Source organism: Centroberyx affinis, unplaced genomic scaffold (genome assembly GCF_046629955.1).
Source record: "Centroberyx affinis isolate AG114_WGS23_722 - 3 ecotype Tasmania unplaced genomic scaffold, CSIRO-AGI_Caff_v1 ptg007483l_1, whole genome shotgun sequence".
Classification (NCBI taxonomy): Eukaryota; Metazoa; Chordata; class Actinopteri; order Beryciformes; family Berycidae; genus Centroberyx; species Centroberyx affinis.
In genome coordinates, this window is record NW_027283776.1 from 1 (window position 1) to 16,811 (window position 16,811).

The window sequence follows — 16,811 nt, forward strand, 5'->3', positions numbered from 1 at the left end:
AACACTAACCTGGGGGCATGGTGGTTGGAGAGTCACTCTTTCATATACCTAAAGTCTAGTTATTCCCATGAGACATGAACGCAGCATTGGAACACTGTGGGTACTAACATTCTATTACCTTGATGACGTTAAGACACATGTTAATGACATGCTTGGCGCTGGTGCAGTAGTCTCTGGCTCTGGAGTAGCACTTGAGGGCGTTGCTGAGGTCACCGCAGTCCAGATAGTGGTCCCCCAAGTCGTCGTGGCCTCTCCTGGGGAACGACGAGGGAAAGAGGTGGTAAACGTAGGGAAGGAGGGAGAAGAGATTTACAGCGGTCACCTCATAGCACGCCGTCCACTGTCATGTGTACCTAATGCTCTCTTTAATGGAGTTGCCCTTGTAGTTCTTCAGGTCGGTGTCCAGTTTCTCCAGTTTGAGCAGGGCCTTTTTCCTGGTGGACTCGGCCCAGGCTGAGTCCAGGGGAGGGGGAGCCGCCCCGGCTTCCGGCACCGTGTCCGGTACCCCCTGCGCTTCCCTACGGGGGGGGGGGGGGGGGGGGGGGGGGGGGAACACGCACGTTACACATGTCACTTGATTGACAGAAGGCGGGTCCTAACGTAACCGCAAACACCGGTATCTACTTCCACACACACACACACTCGTGGCGTACCGCGTGGCCTCGGTGAGCTTGCGGTGGATCTCCTCGTACGAGTCCACGTTGAAGGTCCTCTGGACGAAGGTGAGGGCCATCTTGAGGGCCTCGACGCGGAGCTGAGGGCAGTGGTCGGCGGTGAACTGGAGCCTCTCGATGCGCATCAGTCCGCTGTAGCTGGTGCCATACTGCTCCAGGTCCTACGCACAGGGGAGGGAGGGGACAAAAGACATGAGAAAATATTAAATTACAATGACCACTTTGTTTTAGATTTATCTGGGGTGCTTTGATGGACTGATCTGGCATCCACACTTGTGTTTCACATACAGTAGATGTAGTTTATTAAAAGAAGAGAGAGTTAGTGAACTACAATGACCAGAATTCATTGCACCTCTGTTTAGGGCTGAACAATTAATCGAAATTTTATCGAAATCACAATATGGCCTACTGCAATTTTCAAATCGCAGGAGGTGCAATATTTGTTAAAGGTGAAATGTGTCAAAATAGCATTTTAAATGAAATATTGTGGTGCTGCAGAGATGTCCTGGCCTACACATCATATTCTACAGACTTAAGAAAACATCTTTGTTTGGTACAGATCCCCTGCAAAAATCACACCATAATCATTTGAATACGTTTTTTAAATGAAAATGAGAATAATGCTGTAAAAATGATCATTCCCTCTAATATCGCAAATCATATCACAATTGCAATATCAGTCAAAATAATCGCAATTAGATATTTTTTCAAAATCGTTCAGCCCTACCTCTGTTCCAACAAACTGAATAGCGAGGCAAAGTTACAAATGTAGCCTTATCTTGATGACTTGATATTGTATGTTAAGGAGGTAATTAGTAATAATTAGTTGTATGTTCTATTTGCTTCACAAAACTAGCAATAATCCCATGGGAGTATGATATTCTGCTAATGTTGCAGTAGCTAGTGAGCCAATAAGGAATAAAGAATATTGTGTACACTGTGTCTGGCATTTCGGCATTTCTGAATTATGAAGCAAGCCTAGTTTTACAGCTAAAACATGGGACTGCTTGTTGAGCTGCCTGTGAACAAAGTGAGAGCCTATTGTGGCTTATGGTAATTAGATTGTGGTCAGATCAATCCAATCCTGCAGGCAGTCAAATTGTGTGCCAACAACAGGATGGAAGGTGTGTATATGAAAGTATTAGTTAGTTAGTTAGGTCAGTACCAGTGTTGGGTTCTCCACCACATAGTTGGCGTCTAGAGCATTCTGCTGGTCGTCCTGGGGGTCCGCATCAATCTGCATGGGCTCCACAGACCCCTGAGAGAAACACAGCAGGCACAGAGGTTAGCAGATAGATACCACAAGACATCAAGACCATAGCTGGATAATAGGGATTGGAAGATATATTGACAATCAATATATCCCAAATTACAAAAACGTGACAGCACGTACCATGAGGCATACAAATGAATAGCAATATTAGCTCCATTTTATTCTGCTGTAGTAATCACAAATAAGACTCTTGACCATCACAATTCCACAAGCTCTCCATCCAAATTATATTATTGTCACTTTGTAATGACATTTTTAAATTGTTTACATTCTAGCAAGACAATGCCATTGCTAGAAAGATTTGTGACTCAGAAATAAACAGAATTCTGCACAGTCAGACTTTGTTGCCATTGACTTTTTATTTATTACATCGTCTTGAATCGTGAACGCTGTATCGCATATTGAATCGTATCGTGATAAAATCTGATAATTTTGACTTTTATTACCTTTGACTCCTGACATAATGGATTCTCTGCAGTTGCTGCCTGACATAATGGATTCTCTGCAGTTGCTGCCTGTGTTGACATATTTCTGCAATTTGTGACGCCAAAGGGGAGATATCAGAGCTGATAAAAAAAAAAATGTATTCCCTCCTACTTGTAATTACCACTAGGAGGCGGGCGGAGTTGGAAACTTGTGTTTACTGTAAATCAGTCGTGACTTTAGCTACAACACTGATCGAACTCCCTGCTCTGTTCTTTGTGGTGATGCTTTACCTCGTCAAGCAGAGAGGTGGCAGAGACGCAGCTGCTGAGCATGGGGTCCGGTACTACGAAGAGCTTCAAACAGCCGGACCAGGGGGAAGAGCCTGGTCGCTGGGTGGCTGAGGAGTGGCTGGAACCAACCACCAAGCTGCTGGCTGAACTAAAACTGCTGCTGCTGGCTGATCTCTGCCTGGCCCTGCCTCTGTCCTGAGCCTCAGCCTCAGCCTCAGCCTGCCCTCTAACCTCCAGCCCTGACCATGACCAGTCCTGAGAGGAGGGACACCAACCAACTGATTCTAGGCTTGGCCATTTATTAAAAAAAAAAAAAAAAAAAAAAAAAGATATCGCCCAGTCAGTGATGGCTGTTTATTGTATAACTGATCAATACTACACTGGTTGTCTATGGGAAGCCCTCAACCCGAATTGATTCTAATGTGACATTTTGATCAGGTTCCACAAAAGTATGCATGAATTTCTTTGTCATTCTGGGTTTCAGTGGAGAGTTTTATGGTCTAAATGCCTTGTCAGAGGCTTTTCCACCCTGACAAGAAGGAAGTTCTAGGGGAAACATTGAACACTTGTAATTTTTGGGATGAAAATGGTCAAATTTAAAAGATACTTAATATTGTATCCAAATTATTTTAATGGCCAAAGGACAAATAAAGGGGACAGAGTTTATAAAAAAAAAAAATCTCTTACTAAGTAACGTTAAGAGCTAGCCCGAAACGATACAGACGCCAAACGCCAGTCAAAATTTGGCAATTTAATCTTGCCGTGCTTATCAAATGTACATACCTGGTAGAACATGACCTAAGACCTTTGGCAAATGTTCTTCTGGTTAATTCGGCATGAAATGATTAACTAAGCAGTTCTTAGTTGCAGTAAAATGTCAACTTTTGTGGTTTACACGGCTGGTTACCGCCGTCCAACATGTATTGGTGGCGGAAAGCGTGAGAATAGCAGACAATTTAAGTCTGAAACATTGAATTTTATTGAAATTATTGTGCTGCTCAGTGGATTTATGTATGCCGAATTTACCAATGTACAGTAATTATTCGCAAAATGTCTTAAGTTATGTTCTACGAGGTATGTATGTTTGCTGATATGCATGGGAACATTTTTGACTACACTCGCACAGTGGTTACTTAATAGCCAAATAGCTATGTTAGCTTATTAGCAGGCCGATAAGCTGGACAGAGAGCGTGGCACATATCGGGAATTCGGGCTAGTTACGCTGTCTTTGTAATACTGGCTAAAGCAAAGACAAACTCTCAGCCCACATAGCACTCGAAACTGTTTAACTGTTTAGAAAGGTAGCTAGCTTGCAAAAGAACTACGGTATGCCCACACTGTAACGCTAGCTGTCAAATTACAGACAGTGTGACAGTCTGTAAACAACACGAAGTTACGTTAGCAAAGCTAGCTATCGTTAGCTACGCTGGTGTGACCACACTTAAATTTGTTCCTTTACGTGTTGGCCTCCAGCACATTTGAGAGTGCCTGAACCTCACTACATGTTTTACCCTTTTGGCTAACCTAACGGACGATTGTCTTTGTTAAACCTTGTTAGCCAGTGATGGAGGCCTTAACCGTTAGCTTAACAACTTCACGTTAACCATCGGTTCTCTCGTATAGAGAACGTCACTCCAAAATTCATTTAAAAATCTGACAGTTTTATATAGCCTAGATTATCGCCAAACATATACCTTGTACAGCATAACTTTACACCCTTTACGGATCTTTGGGAGTCACTCTTCAACTCGGCACACATCCAATGCACCAAACAGTACTTGTTTCAATAAAATTTCCACTTTTAGAATTGGACCGCCTGTTATTCCTTCGTCTTCTTCCACCAAAATACTGCCTGAGCGTGGAGGGCTGTACCAAGCAATGTCAACCAATTCTAAAAGTTAATGTTTTAATTAAATAAAATGCTACTTGGTGGCTAGTCTATATGCCAAATCTACCATAAACTCCCAATTATCCATTAAAGGGCTTCAGTTATGTTCTAGTGGGTATGTGCGTTTGCAGACAAGTAAGGAAACATGAATCAGTGACAGATTTTGAAAGGATTTTTGCGTACTCCTCTTTCCATACGAGAAAACGGAACGGAACGGGGATAGCTATCAGTAAACCAAGGCTAACCAAGGCTACCTGGTTAACTCATGGTTAAAATTGGAATACTAGTAACGTAGCGTAACTCACCTAACGTTAGTTATTCCACTGACATAGAAGACGGAATCGTGTTGACTTCGAAACAATCTCTGCTTGTTAGAAGTAGCAAAAACAGTAGGCTAATGGTGAATATAGCTAGCTTACCTGGAAGTTGAAGACCTGTACAGGCAAAGGCATCTTCTAGTTTTCCGACTTTAGGTCGCCAGGTGGGAAATATGACATAAGACGGTCTGTGATGTGTACAGGAGCTACTTCTTCTACAGGTCTGCTCGAGAATCTCCTTGACCTACCGGTAAACTTCTTAATATTCATAAGGGGGCGGGCCTACATGGCGGCGTGGGGTTGTTGCTGCGTTCAAGTACTTTCGGAAATATGGTAATTAAGCGAACCAACAAAGTCGGCAATTCACCTGGGAAATTCGGAATTTTCTATGATACCTCAATTGTGGAGATATGTTATGAGGGGAAAAATGGCGGAGCGCATGGAAGTCGAATCAGCAGTTAATGGTAAAAAAGAGATGTATTTTATTAACTAAGTTTTAGTTGTCACGCACTATAACAAGTTGCCCTTTTGGAGTTGAAGACACAACAGCTGTAAATAGTATTTAGCCTAGAGTTTATTTGTATTGCTACAAAAATGTAACAATATAGATCAACAATATACAACAACCTTTGACTGATAAATTAAACATCAATTACATGTCTGATGTTCATTTTCTCCTATTCATTTTGCTGCTGCAGCACAAAGTAGCTCTGTGCCTCTTGATTTCTATAACAAAACAACATCCCTCCAAAGATCAGCATTTGTTATAAGGTCCATTTTCTTACTATTTCCAACCAAAAGCATGTGAATGTACCATGTAAGTCGTATTTCTGACTTCTGAACTCTAGAAGAAGTAGGAGCTTATGAGGAGCACGTGAAGGCAGCATGTCAAGTCAGACGTCATACCAAAACATGCTAATCATAAATATGCATCAAGTGGATGGGGGAAATTATGAATATTTATTATTGAGTTCAGCTGGACCCTTACTGGGAATTGTGAACCACCAAGAGAACTACAAATGGCATGTGATTCTTGTCAACTCTCTTGATTATATATGCTCTCTGTGTCTTTTTAATTAAGATGAATACTGATATATTGGGGACGTGAGTGGAATGTAATAGTCATGCACACTCTCTCTCTCTCTCTCTCTCTCTCACACACACACACACACACACACATGTATATAGGGAAAAAAGAGCTGCAGCTTGATACATTCAAACATATCTTTATTGTACTTCTATGCATGTTTAGTGAGTTTTTGGCAACATTACAACAGGTACTCAGAACAAACCATTCCCTTTAGGTGTTAAATGCATCTTGGTCAACAGCGTTTTCCTGCTGTCTAGGTGGATTAGGCGACTGCAGATGTGATTAAAATACATACAGTGAGCATGTATTTAAAGAAAAAGAATTAAACAAACTCACTCAAAAACCCTTATTCACTTGTGTCTCACTTTCTCTCACTGAGTCTCTCTCATTTCCTCACACATATCCACATGCAAACAGGTATACAGTACACACACGCACACACGCATGCATGCACAATATAAATGCTTTAAGGAGCCAAACAAACATTCATAACTGCATATGCATGCCCTCTTGGGAACCTTTAAAGGGGGTTTTGTCTGGGTCCTGTGAGATCTTCACATTTGGCATGGTAGTTCCACAAAACACACTTCACGAATGGCACATCGTCAACCTTTTTCCCCTCAGCAGGCATCACAAGGAGTGGTAAGCAGATTCTACATTTAAGCAGGAGCCACAATAAACGAGTAAGATCTCTAAAGGTCTGTTATGTACAAACTGGCATCCTAGAAGTGACTGTGCTTCCTGGTCCCTAAACGTGTTCCTATCGCTGCATGGCCCACAGAGGAATCCTCTGAGGATGGCACTCAGTCTTTATCAATAATCAATACACATTTGACAAGCATGTTTGGTGAGGGTAGGGTGGTGTGTGTGTGTTTGATATGGGAGGTGTTGAATGTGCTTAAATGAGTACACCAAGTTTTTGGTAGCTTGTCCCATTGGTCAGCTATTGGTAGCCATTAAGTGATGAGAACATAGACACCAAAATCATCCACTAACCCTAACCCTGGTGGTTCATTGCTCCATGCTAACATTTTAGCATACACTATGTTGACTGATAATAGGCTCCATGCTAACACATTAGCATACACTATGTTGAGTGATAGTAGGCTCCATGCTAACACATTAGCATACACTATGTTGAGTGATAGTAGGCTCCATGCTAACACTTTAGCATACACTATGTTGACTGATAGTAGGCTCCATGCTAACACTTTAGCATACACTATGTTGAGTGATAGTAGGCTCCATGCTAACACATTAGCATACACTATGTTGACTGATAGTAGGCTCCATGCTAAGTCTTTAGCATACACTATGTTGAGTGATAGTAGGCTCCATGCTAACACATTAGCATACACTATGTTGACTGATAGTAGGCTCCATGCTAAGTCTTTAGCATACATTATGTTGACTGATAGTAGGCTATGTTAAAGGCTAGGCTAAATGGTAAGTCATGTTAAATGATATGCAGATAAGACTGGTAGTTGTGTGTAGGAGATTTGTAAAATTTAACAAAATATGATATAAAAATGAGATACTGTTGTGAACTGACTATTGGGACGATTTTCCATATTCCCATAGGAAGTGAAGGTGGTGGGCCAGGAGACGGCGTACCGCAAAAAATCAATGCACAGCGGATGAATACATGGTTGCGCACCTGAAATAGTCCCAAAACAACCTGGCTACATCAGATATTGAGTTAATGACATTTCATTTTTAAAATGTATGAATCTACAGGCCATATAATAAAATCACTAACAACTTTAATTACTGAAAAGTCAGTCTACTCACTTTGGATAGTAAGTGGCCTACTATCACTCAACATAGTGTATGCTGAAGTGTTAGCATGAAGCCAATGATCTACCGGGGATACATGGATGATTTTGGTTATGTTCTCGAGACAAAAACTTTGTGTATTCCTTTAGGTAAAACAGTAAACAAGTGATTTTGTTCATCTGTCCTAAATTTGAGTACTTTAGGGTTACTGTCAGGCTAAGTGTAGAAAGCAGGTCCGCCCATGGAACTGGACAAGAGAAAATCTCGTTCTCACACATTTTATCCAAATAACGCCTGGTTCTATAGCACCATATTTGTTTGCTAAATACCATGTAGAAGTGCAGTGTTGCAATATGCATACACATGGCCGCTGTATGCATTTCCAGGGCGTAAGGCAAACCTTAATTACTGGTCCGTTCAGTAACTTTACTGATGAGCTCCTTTGGACAGATTTTTTTGGGTAAAAAACTTCAATGAGCAATGGGATAAAACGGTGATAGCATTAGTCAGTGGTGCGTTTCATTCTACAGTGCTGAACAAAGAGGAAGCTATTCACAAAGCATATTCACATAGCCACATACTCAAAACTCTGCAGGTAATTTAAGAAAAAAAAAAAGACAACTGCAAAATAACAAGCCGTGTCCATAAACCCACTGACACCAGCTTGCATTAAAAAAAAAAAAGCTCTGGATAGGGTCTGTGAAGGGAGAACATACATTTAGTCCGTGTCATTTTTGGGTGTGTTTTAAATTGCAGAGTTGAACAGGTGCAAAATATTTTTTTTTTGCATATCCCCCTTGAAAATAAGAAAATTCCCTCTCTCGTCTCTGTCCTCGCATCTAAGAGACAGACCGTTTAGGCGTTGAAGTTTATCCAATTGATTTAAGGCATAAATCGCACAGAATTGATCAAAATACCCTTAAATGGGGGCTTAATTCTTAAATTGTGCCTTCTTCAACACACCGGCTGAGATCTTGAGCCTGGCTTTTGGCCGGATAAGATGAACCCTTTCTGTACAGACAGTGGATTGCCGCTGTGTTTCAAAGCAGTTCCCGTTTGGCAGTACCCCCCGTTCCTAATGTGTAGAGTAACCAAAGTGACCGCTGTTCCGGTCGGGTTTCTCGTCGTCTTCGAGCTCCTCCACCCCCCACCCCCCCCGCCCTCAGAACACGGTGCACTTTTTGCCCCTCTTTTTGACGGGCGGAGGGCAGAGGACGGCCCGGATGGCCTCGTCGAAAACGGTCTTCAGCCCTCGCTGGGTCAGGGCGGAGCATTCCAGGTACTTCACCGAACCTGCCGATGAGATATGGGCGTGAGAATGCGGAGACGGAGCAAACTGATCGACCGGTATGGATCGGAAGAGGGTACAAAAAACAGGGTTTGGGCAGGAGAAAGAAATGTTCTAATTCGGTGAGGTAAATATACACACACACACACTACCTACCGATCTCCCTAGCCATGGCCAGGCCCTGGGGGTAGGTGATGGGCGAGAGCTTCTTGTCTCTCAGCCGCTCGATGGTGTCTTTGTCGTCCCGCAGGTCCAGCTTGGTGCCCACCAGGATGATGGGTGTGTTGGGGCAGTGGTGGCGCACCTCTGGGTACCACTGCAGAGGCCAGCACAGGTCAAAAGGTCAAAGGTGAGCGAGAATGCCGCCAGAAGCTGCGGTCACGTCTGCGGTTGCAAACATATCCGCAGCGAAACACATTCAAAAACTGTACATTTGGGGAGGCGGCTGGTATCATTTTTTTGTGCAACTAACTAGGGAGACAGAGCTGAGACTCGGACCTTGGCTCGGACGTTCTCGAAGGAGGCGGGGCTCACCAGAGAGAAGCATATCAGGAAGACGTCCTGGGCAGAGGAGACAGAGAATCGAACATTAAAACAGGAAACCTGATGAAAATGTCAACTTTTCAGGACCGAAGAAAAGCCTCTTTTCAGCTTTTGGAGTTTATCCAAAGCGGTCTGAAAGGGTTTTTTTATATAAGCCCAAGGACAGTAGAATTTTTTTCAACCCACAGAGGAGCGTGTAAATCCTTCAGCTGAAGTGAAAGCATGAAAATCGCCAAAATGACAACAGCGCCTATTAAGGGTTTCTCAGCGAGACAAAGCGAGGAGAGGTGGAGGAGACAGACAGCGCTGCACCGAAACCCATCAGCTGACCTTCATACAGTGGAGCTGGCGCTGAAGTGGTGAGAGGCAATTTAGAAAAACAACTTCACACTGCAAACTAAGTGTGAAGTGGAGAGTCCATTCACCAGCCTCATTGACATTCCGAGCGGGTGCAGACACAATCTGTGGCAGACAGCCCGGTGAGAGACGCCAGTCAGGTCTCCGTATAGAGCCGCCGTGGTACCTCAGCTGCACAAAAACACCTTTTTTAAAAAACACCGAATCGGCTGGGGGGTACGTTTCTGAACCTGTTGTTTTTTCGAACTAACGGTGCGGATATTCTCCTCCGCTATAAAACCTGGACGATGCGTGTGAAGTGCCCTCCGTGTTCGTTTCCTGTGTAGCAGCGGGAAGCTTCACAGTGGGATTTGACAGCGGAGTTTGGTTACTGCTGGCTGGGGAGATAACGACAAAAGAGCGCTGGAAAACAGGAAACCGCGGGGAGAAGAAATTAGGCCGAGGCAGGAAGACGTGAGACAGAGGGGGGGGGGGGGCTTTGAGGAGTGAATTCATTGTTAGGGTGAAGGGTAAGGCATAGGAAGAGAGGGACTCAAAATAAGGCAAAGGAGGACAGGGTGAAGGCCTTGTCCTAAGTTAATGCTCTCCCCTTCCTCGCCAACTACACAAAAACAGCAACACATTTGTAAATAAACTCACTGCAAAGCCACTTCTCCCTCCCTCCACTGCTCTACGGGGGCCAGCCATGGACAAACCTAGCAAACTTACCAGGGTCACTTAGCCAGATATTTCTCCCGCTGAAGGTTACATGTCCCACAATGACAAGTGAGGAGTTTACTAGTTTAAAGGAATAGTTCACCCAAAACTGAAAATTCTGTCATCATCTCCTCCCCCTCATGCCAGTTGAAACACAGGTGAAGTTTGTCCATATAACACACAGGGAGGTTGCCAGCACAACTCCATAGCAGCCTTCTCCAAAACAACTGAAGTCAGTGGGGACCAGTTCTTCAGAGTTCCAAAAAGACCTACAGTATATTTACACCATCATTTAGTGCAAATCTGAACTACAGCTGATTGATTTGCAACAAATAATGGTGTATAGGTCTTTCTATTCACAGTGTGATTGTTTGGCTGTTTTTGTTTTGGAACTCTAAAGAACAGGTCCCCATTGACTTCAGTTGTTTTGGAGAAGGCTGCTACCAAGTTGTGCTGGCAGCCTCCCTGTGTGTTATATGGACTAACACATTTCACCTGTGTTTCATTTGGCATGAGGGGGAGTAGATGATGACACAATTTTCAGTTTTGGGTGAACTATTCCTTTAATAAGTTTACTTCATTGATTCCGCCATTATGCGACAATGGACAGGGAGGGGATGAAGGCCGCTTTTAAACAGCGAGGAAGGTGCCAAGCTGGTTAAAAAAAAAAAAAAAAAAAAAAAGGAAAGCTACCGAATTTGTTCCGGACCAGAATTTGACATCTACTACATCTATATGAGATGTAGTATTCCTAAGACCCAACATGCATAGCCAATCATTCATTTTTCCGGTATAATGTTGTTGAAGACTTTAGCCCAGTTTTGAGGGGCACAATAAATTTCAATTAAAATAAGCTCAGCCAAAACAAATTAAAGCTGTAATAGGCAAGATTTTTTATGTAAAAATACATCCATCTTATTAGTCTAAATTACAAAGTGGGGCTGCATCAGAGAAGAGCATCCCATCCCCACTAATTGAGACGCAGTAGATTCAGATTGCACAAATTTATGAACACTGGAGGGAAATCTTCTCCACAAGGGAAGTGATGAATCATCACCAACGCTGGCTGAACCTTTCCACCACCTCCACCCTACTACACACTAAGAAGACATTTAGTTTACCTCACCTTAGAGCAGTGATTCTCAAACTCTTTCATATCAAGGACCCCAAAAGTAGTCCACATTAGAGCCACGGACCCCCATTTGATGAGATTTTGTCTCTCTGACCCAAATCTGAGAATATTTTTATTGTTAGATATGATTTTGTCCAGAATTCCATGACTATCTGTATTGTAGGTAGAGAGATAACAGAGAAACTATGATCAAAACAGTCATTCTTCTACATTCTCTAATTGTGTTAACTTCTTGTAAATGAAATAATGCTGAAGTTTAACAATTCATCATTTTGCTGGGGACCCCCTGGAACCCCCTCAAGGACCCCTGGTGGTCCCCGGACCCCACGTTGAGAAACAGTGCCTTAGAGGATTTCTGGGTAATGAAGTCCTTCAAATTTTATCAGTAATCTCCTGCTGCCACTTGGGGCCGCCAAAAGTGCAAAGTTGCCTAGTGCAGCTTTAATCGTTCTTTTTGAGAAAACTGAGCGTTTACACTTAGATTGGTGTGGGATCTATTGGGACTCAAGAGTAACCACAGACAGGGAAGTTAGGGGATTGGTGGTGGTGTTGTGTGTGTGTTACCGTCTGAGGGTAAGACAGGGGGCGGAGCCTATCGTAGTCCTCCTGCCCTGCTGTATCCCAGAGGCCCAGGTTGACCGGTTTGCCGTCCACCATCACGTTGGCGGAATAGTTGTCAAAGCTGAGAGACACAACGAAAACGTAAGCCTGCATGTGTGAACACAGTACACACATATCAGGTCATGTATTTGTGTAGTTGTGTGTGCAGTAGTACTCACACAGTGGGGATGTACTCTCCGGGGAAGGCATTGGTGGTATAGCTGATGAGCAGACATGTCTTACCCACCGCACTGGAGAGGACAGAGACCATTAACACACACATGCACAAATACATACATTAGATTTATATAGATTAGAGGAAACTTCAAAAAATTGGACTGTTGCAGCAGCAAATAGCAACAGGATACAGAAGAGAATAGGATATAAATAATAATACAGCAAATGAGGGTACAGAAACACAGGCAACCAACAAACATATTCATGTATATGCAATATATAACAATGAGAAAAATATGAGAGTATAAGATATGAGAGTATAACACCACCATTAAACAAAGAACCATTGATGTCCCCACATGGCTATTTGGAGGTTCATGACTGGTTGTTCAGCTCTTCCCGCAAAAACAGTTGGTGATGTGGGATTTGCTGCTGAGTCACTGGTGCAATTGTTTTTCGTTTATGCAAATTAGATACTCATTAGCACAGAAATGGTTTTGCTTGCTTGACAAGAGAACACTTTCATGTTAATGTTGTAGCTATATTACTTAGTTGCACACTTAGGGCCATATTTGGTACCTAGACAGAGGGTTAGGTTCATAAACAAACTCTCCTATCGTTATCAAGCTAACATTAGCGTTAACCAGGGCTGAACGATTTTGAAAAAATATCTAATTGCGATTATTTTGACTGATATTGCAATTGCGATATGATTTGCGATATTAGAGGGAATGATCATGTTTACATCGTTATTCTCTTTTTCATTGAAAAACGTATTAAAATGATTATGGTGTGATTTTTGCGGGGATCTGTACCAAACAAAGATGTTTTCTTAAGTCTGTAGAATATGATGTGTAGGCCAGGACATCTCTGCAGCACCACAATATTTACTTTAAAATGCTATTTTGACACATTTCGCCTTTAACAAATATTGTGCCTCCTGCGATTTGAAAATTGCAGTAGGCCATATTGCGATTTCGATAAAATTTCAAATTAGTGGTTAATTGTTCAGCCCTAGTGTTAACGTTAGCATGACGTGGCAGAGAAGGTGGCCGTTAGGGAATTTGCTAATGTTAGCTAACTAGCTGCCACAGCAGAAAGACTTCTTAACTCATTAATATGACCTTCTCAGACAAGGGAATTAAACGCCATGTTATAATCTACACATAAACTAGTGTTCTATGTATGTATTGTCTATGTGGAGAAATTGGAGTCAAAAGTTATTTTGCTTCCTAGCTTTACAAGTTCCTGGTAACTGAAATTAGGCGCAATACAAAAAGGATAAGCTAGAAAAGCTAAAGTTAGCTAAAGTCAAAGAAACTTTTGTTGGATATGTTAAAAATTATAAAGCAACGAACAATGGAAGCAACAATCCTTTTACGTTTCCTGACAGGTTTACCTGTTATACACCTATATGTAGGACAGCTATGGATGTATACACTGCTGTTTGAGTTTCTTGGTCCTGTGTTTTCACTATATTTGACTGATAGCATATGCAGGAGAGGAAATAGTCCTGAGCAATCCTGATGTAAGACTAAGAAAGACACTGACATTGTGACAGAGGACAGGAAGAGTGCAGAGGGATGATAAAGAAGCGCTAAGATACAGTAGCTATTCACAGATAGTCAAAAAAATTCCTAAGCTACACAGTGTTTGTGGACCAGTAAACTATATCAGAACAAGGCTTATAGGGGAGACTAATGATGAGCCGCCAATGATGATAAGAAACTCACACTTTAGCATACACTATGTTGAGTGATAGTAGGCTCCATGCTAACACTTTAGCATACACTATGTTGAGTGATAGTAGGCTCCATGCTAACACTTTAGCATACACTATGTTGAGTGATAGCAGACTCCGCTAACTATTTAGATGCACTATGTTGAGCGATAGTAGGCTCCATGCTAACACTTTAGCATACACTATGTTGAATGATAGCAGACTCCGCTAACTATTTAGATACACTATGTTGAGTGATAGTAGGCTCCATGCTAACACTTTAGCATACACTATGTTGAGTGATAGTAGGCTCCATGCTAACACTTTAGCATACACTATGTTGAGTGATAGCAGACTCCGCTAACTATTTAGATACACTATGTTGAGCGATAGTAGGTTCCATACTAAAGCTGAAAAGACCATATCTTCATTCATAACTAACATCCGTTTTAAACTACTTAGTGATGTATGCCAGGAATTTGTGTCATTAAGATCCATGTCAGCCTAAAATGCTGCATGGGTAAACTATTCTGAAAATAAAAAAGGGGTGGGTAAAGTTTAGGTGGGTTTAGCCTCAAATACATCCTTGTCAATGAGGTGCTACACCAGAGCAAGAGAGTGCAAAACTGAAATCCCTATGAGGTTGTGTCTCTGCCCGCTAACACACACATAGGCATCAGTTGGGTAAGTGCCACACCTAACCTAAGAGAGTCCAAATTTGATCTTGTCGTTTTTATCAATATAATCATCAGGAGAGCAGGGCCAACATTCCCTCTAAGCCAGTGGTTCTCAACGTGGGGTCCGGGGACCACCAGGGGTCCTGGAGGGCATTCCAGGGGGTCCCCAGCAAATTGATGAATTGTTAAACTTCATTATTTCATTTACAAGAACAATAGAGAATGTAGAAGACTGACTGTTTTGATCATAGTTTCACTGTTATCTCTACCTACAATACAGATAGTCATGGAATTCTGGACAAAATCATATCCAACAATAAAAAATATTCTCAGATTTGGGTCCCAGAGACAAAATCTCATCAAATGGGGGTCTGTGGCTCTAATGTGGACTAAATTAGGGGTCCATGATAAGTAAAAGGTTGAGAACCACTGCTCTAAGCTGTCTAATGATTTACCACATTGACCATTTTGTCCCCAGAAATTACGTAAAATTAAATTATTAAAGCTGGTTTGGAAGTTTTGTTTGCAAATGCTATTAGATACAGGGGGGGGGGGTTCCATAGCTTGATGCCCCTGAACATACACTTGATTGCTCTGTTGTACACCTGTGTGCAATTTACCTATATGCTTAGCACCTGGTTATTATTAATCCTCCACCATAAACCATCAGCTACACATTACAAAAAAGGTGATTCAACAAAAGACAGCATTTGGGAAAGACATTGCACTGCTGCAATCCCGCCAGCAGTGATCTACTATATAAACCCCCCTTGGTGTATCCAGTGAAAGCATCACAGGCTGCTGTGTAGGTGTGACAACATTACATCATTAGAAGAACAAGAACCCCGGCAGCAGCTTCACCATTTAGCGCTATTTTTCTACAGCACGCGCCGTACAAACTATCAGAGTGATGGTGTGTGAAAAGTGAAAAATAACTGGCTTTTTTGAAAGAAGAACCTGGCTTTTTCGAAAGAAGAATCAGTCTGAAGAAACCCGCCACCCACATTTCTTAACAAAAGAATGATTTAGACCAGAAAATGTGCTGTTTTTAGGCTGTGCGTTCGTAGCATTCTAAAGTAAAAAAAGTAGAAAAAGGTGTGACAGCGCTTCACATTCACACCACGCTCACACACACACACAGGCAGGGCTGTAAAAGATGCCAGTGTAGTGAACGCCGACCCACATTCACCCTCTCCAGCCCCAGCCCCTCCTGCAACAATTGCCCTCTCTCAGATGCGAATTCACACACGAAAAAAAGCAACAAAAACAGACATTTTCACTTAGACAAACGCTGAGTATCTCACCCGTCGCCCACGACAACGCATTTGATGGCCTGCATTTGCGGAGAGTGGTGCTAGCCAAACGTAGAGTTTTACAACCTGGCTTTAATCAGCCACCTGCCTCTCCAGTTTCTTAGCGGTGATATGAAGTGGGCTGGTACTGCTGTAGCGGCAAACGGAGCTGAGCGACCGCCGGCTCCTGACGAACTGTTCCGGAAAAGAACGAACATATTTAAAGGGGCAAACGGAGCCGTGCTCATCGGTTTCAGACGAACTGTTTCGGAGAAGAACGAACATATTTAAAGGGGCAAACGGAGCCTAATCACCGACCTCAGATGAACTACTCAGGAAAAGAACGAATATATTTTAAAGGGCAGATATGAAAGTCGTTACCGGCTCCAGACGAACTGTTCCGGAAAAGAACGAACATATTTAAAGGGGCAAACTGAGCCTAATCACCGACCTCAGACGAACTACTCCGGAAAAGAACAAACATATTTAAGGATCACAGCCAACACATTTATAGGGCAAGCTACTGTCATTTGTAAGAAGTAATTTCCATGCAAATTTGACCCAATATAACTGCTGTGTCATTTTACAGCCCAAA

At 42.5% G+C, this 16,811-nt stretch overlaps 2 protein-coding genes across 4 annotated transcripts; both read right to left on the minus strand.

Annotated features, from left to right (window-relative positions):
- Positions 1-118: 118 nt before the first annotated feature.
- On the minus strand, positions 119-5,092 carry LOC139639613 (COP9 signalosome complex subunit 1-like; the record flags this gene model as incomplete). The annotated part of the gene is made up of 5 exons (XM_071513749.1): positions 4,971-5,092; positions 1,840-1,932; positions 654-835; positions 354-518; positions 119-254 (listed from the first exon to the last, which is right to left on the minus strand). Coding segments are annotated over exons 1-5 (609 nt in total), but the record flags the coding sequence as incomplete, so codon positions are not given.
- A 2,773-nt stretch (positions 5,093-7,865) lies between these two features.
- rac3a (Rac family small GTPase 3a) lies at positions 7,866-16,299 on the minus strand. 3 transcript variants are annotated; one of them, XM_071513755.1, is made up of 8 exons: positions 16,229-16,299; positions 12,530-12,601; positions 12,266-12,432; positions 11,808-11,837; positions 11,708-11,739; positions 9,521-9,583; positions 9,179-9,338; positions 8,792-9,027 (listed from the first exon to the last, which is right to left on the minus strand). In XM_071513755.1, exons 1-8 carry the CDS (start codon positions 16,261-16,263, stop codon positions 8,897-8,899), a joined length of 690 nt encoding a protein of 229 aa, XP_071369856.1. In that variant the 5' UTR covers positions 16,264-16,299; the 3' UTR covers positions 8,792-8,896. The 3 variants fall into 3 exon arrangements, with proteins under 3 accessions (XP_071369854.1, XP_071369856.1, XP_071369857.1); XM_071513753.1 differs by lacking the exons at positions 11,708-11,739; positions 11,808-11,837 and having other exon boundaries at positions 7,866-9,027; positions 9,175-9,338; positions 12,315-12,432; XM_071513756.1 differs by lacking the exons at positions 11,708-11,739; positions 11,808-11,837 and having other exon boundaries at positions 12,315-12,432.
- Positions 16,300-16,811: the final 512 nt, after the last annotated feature.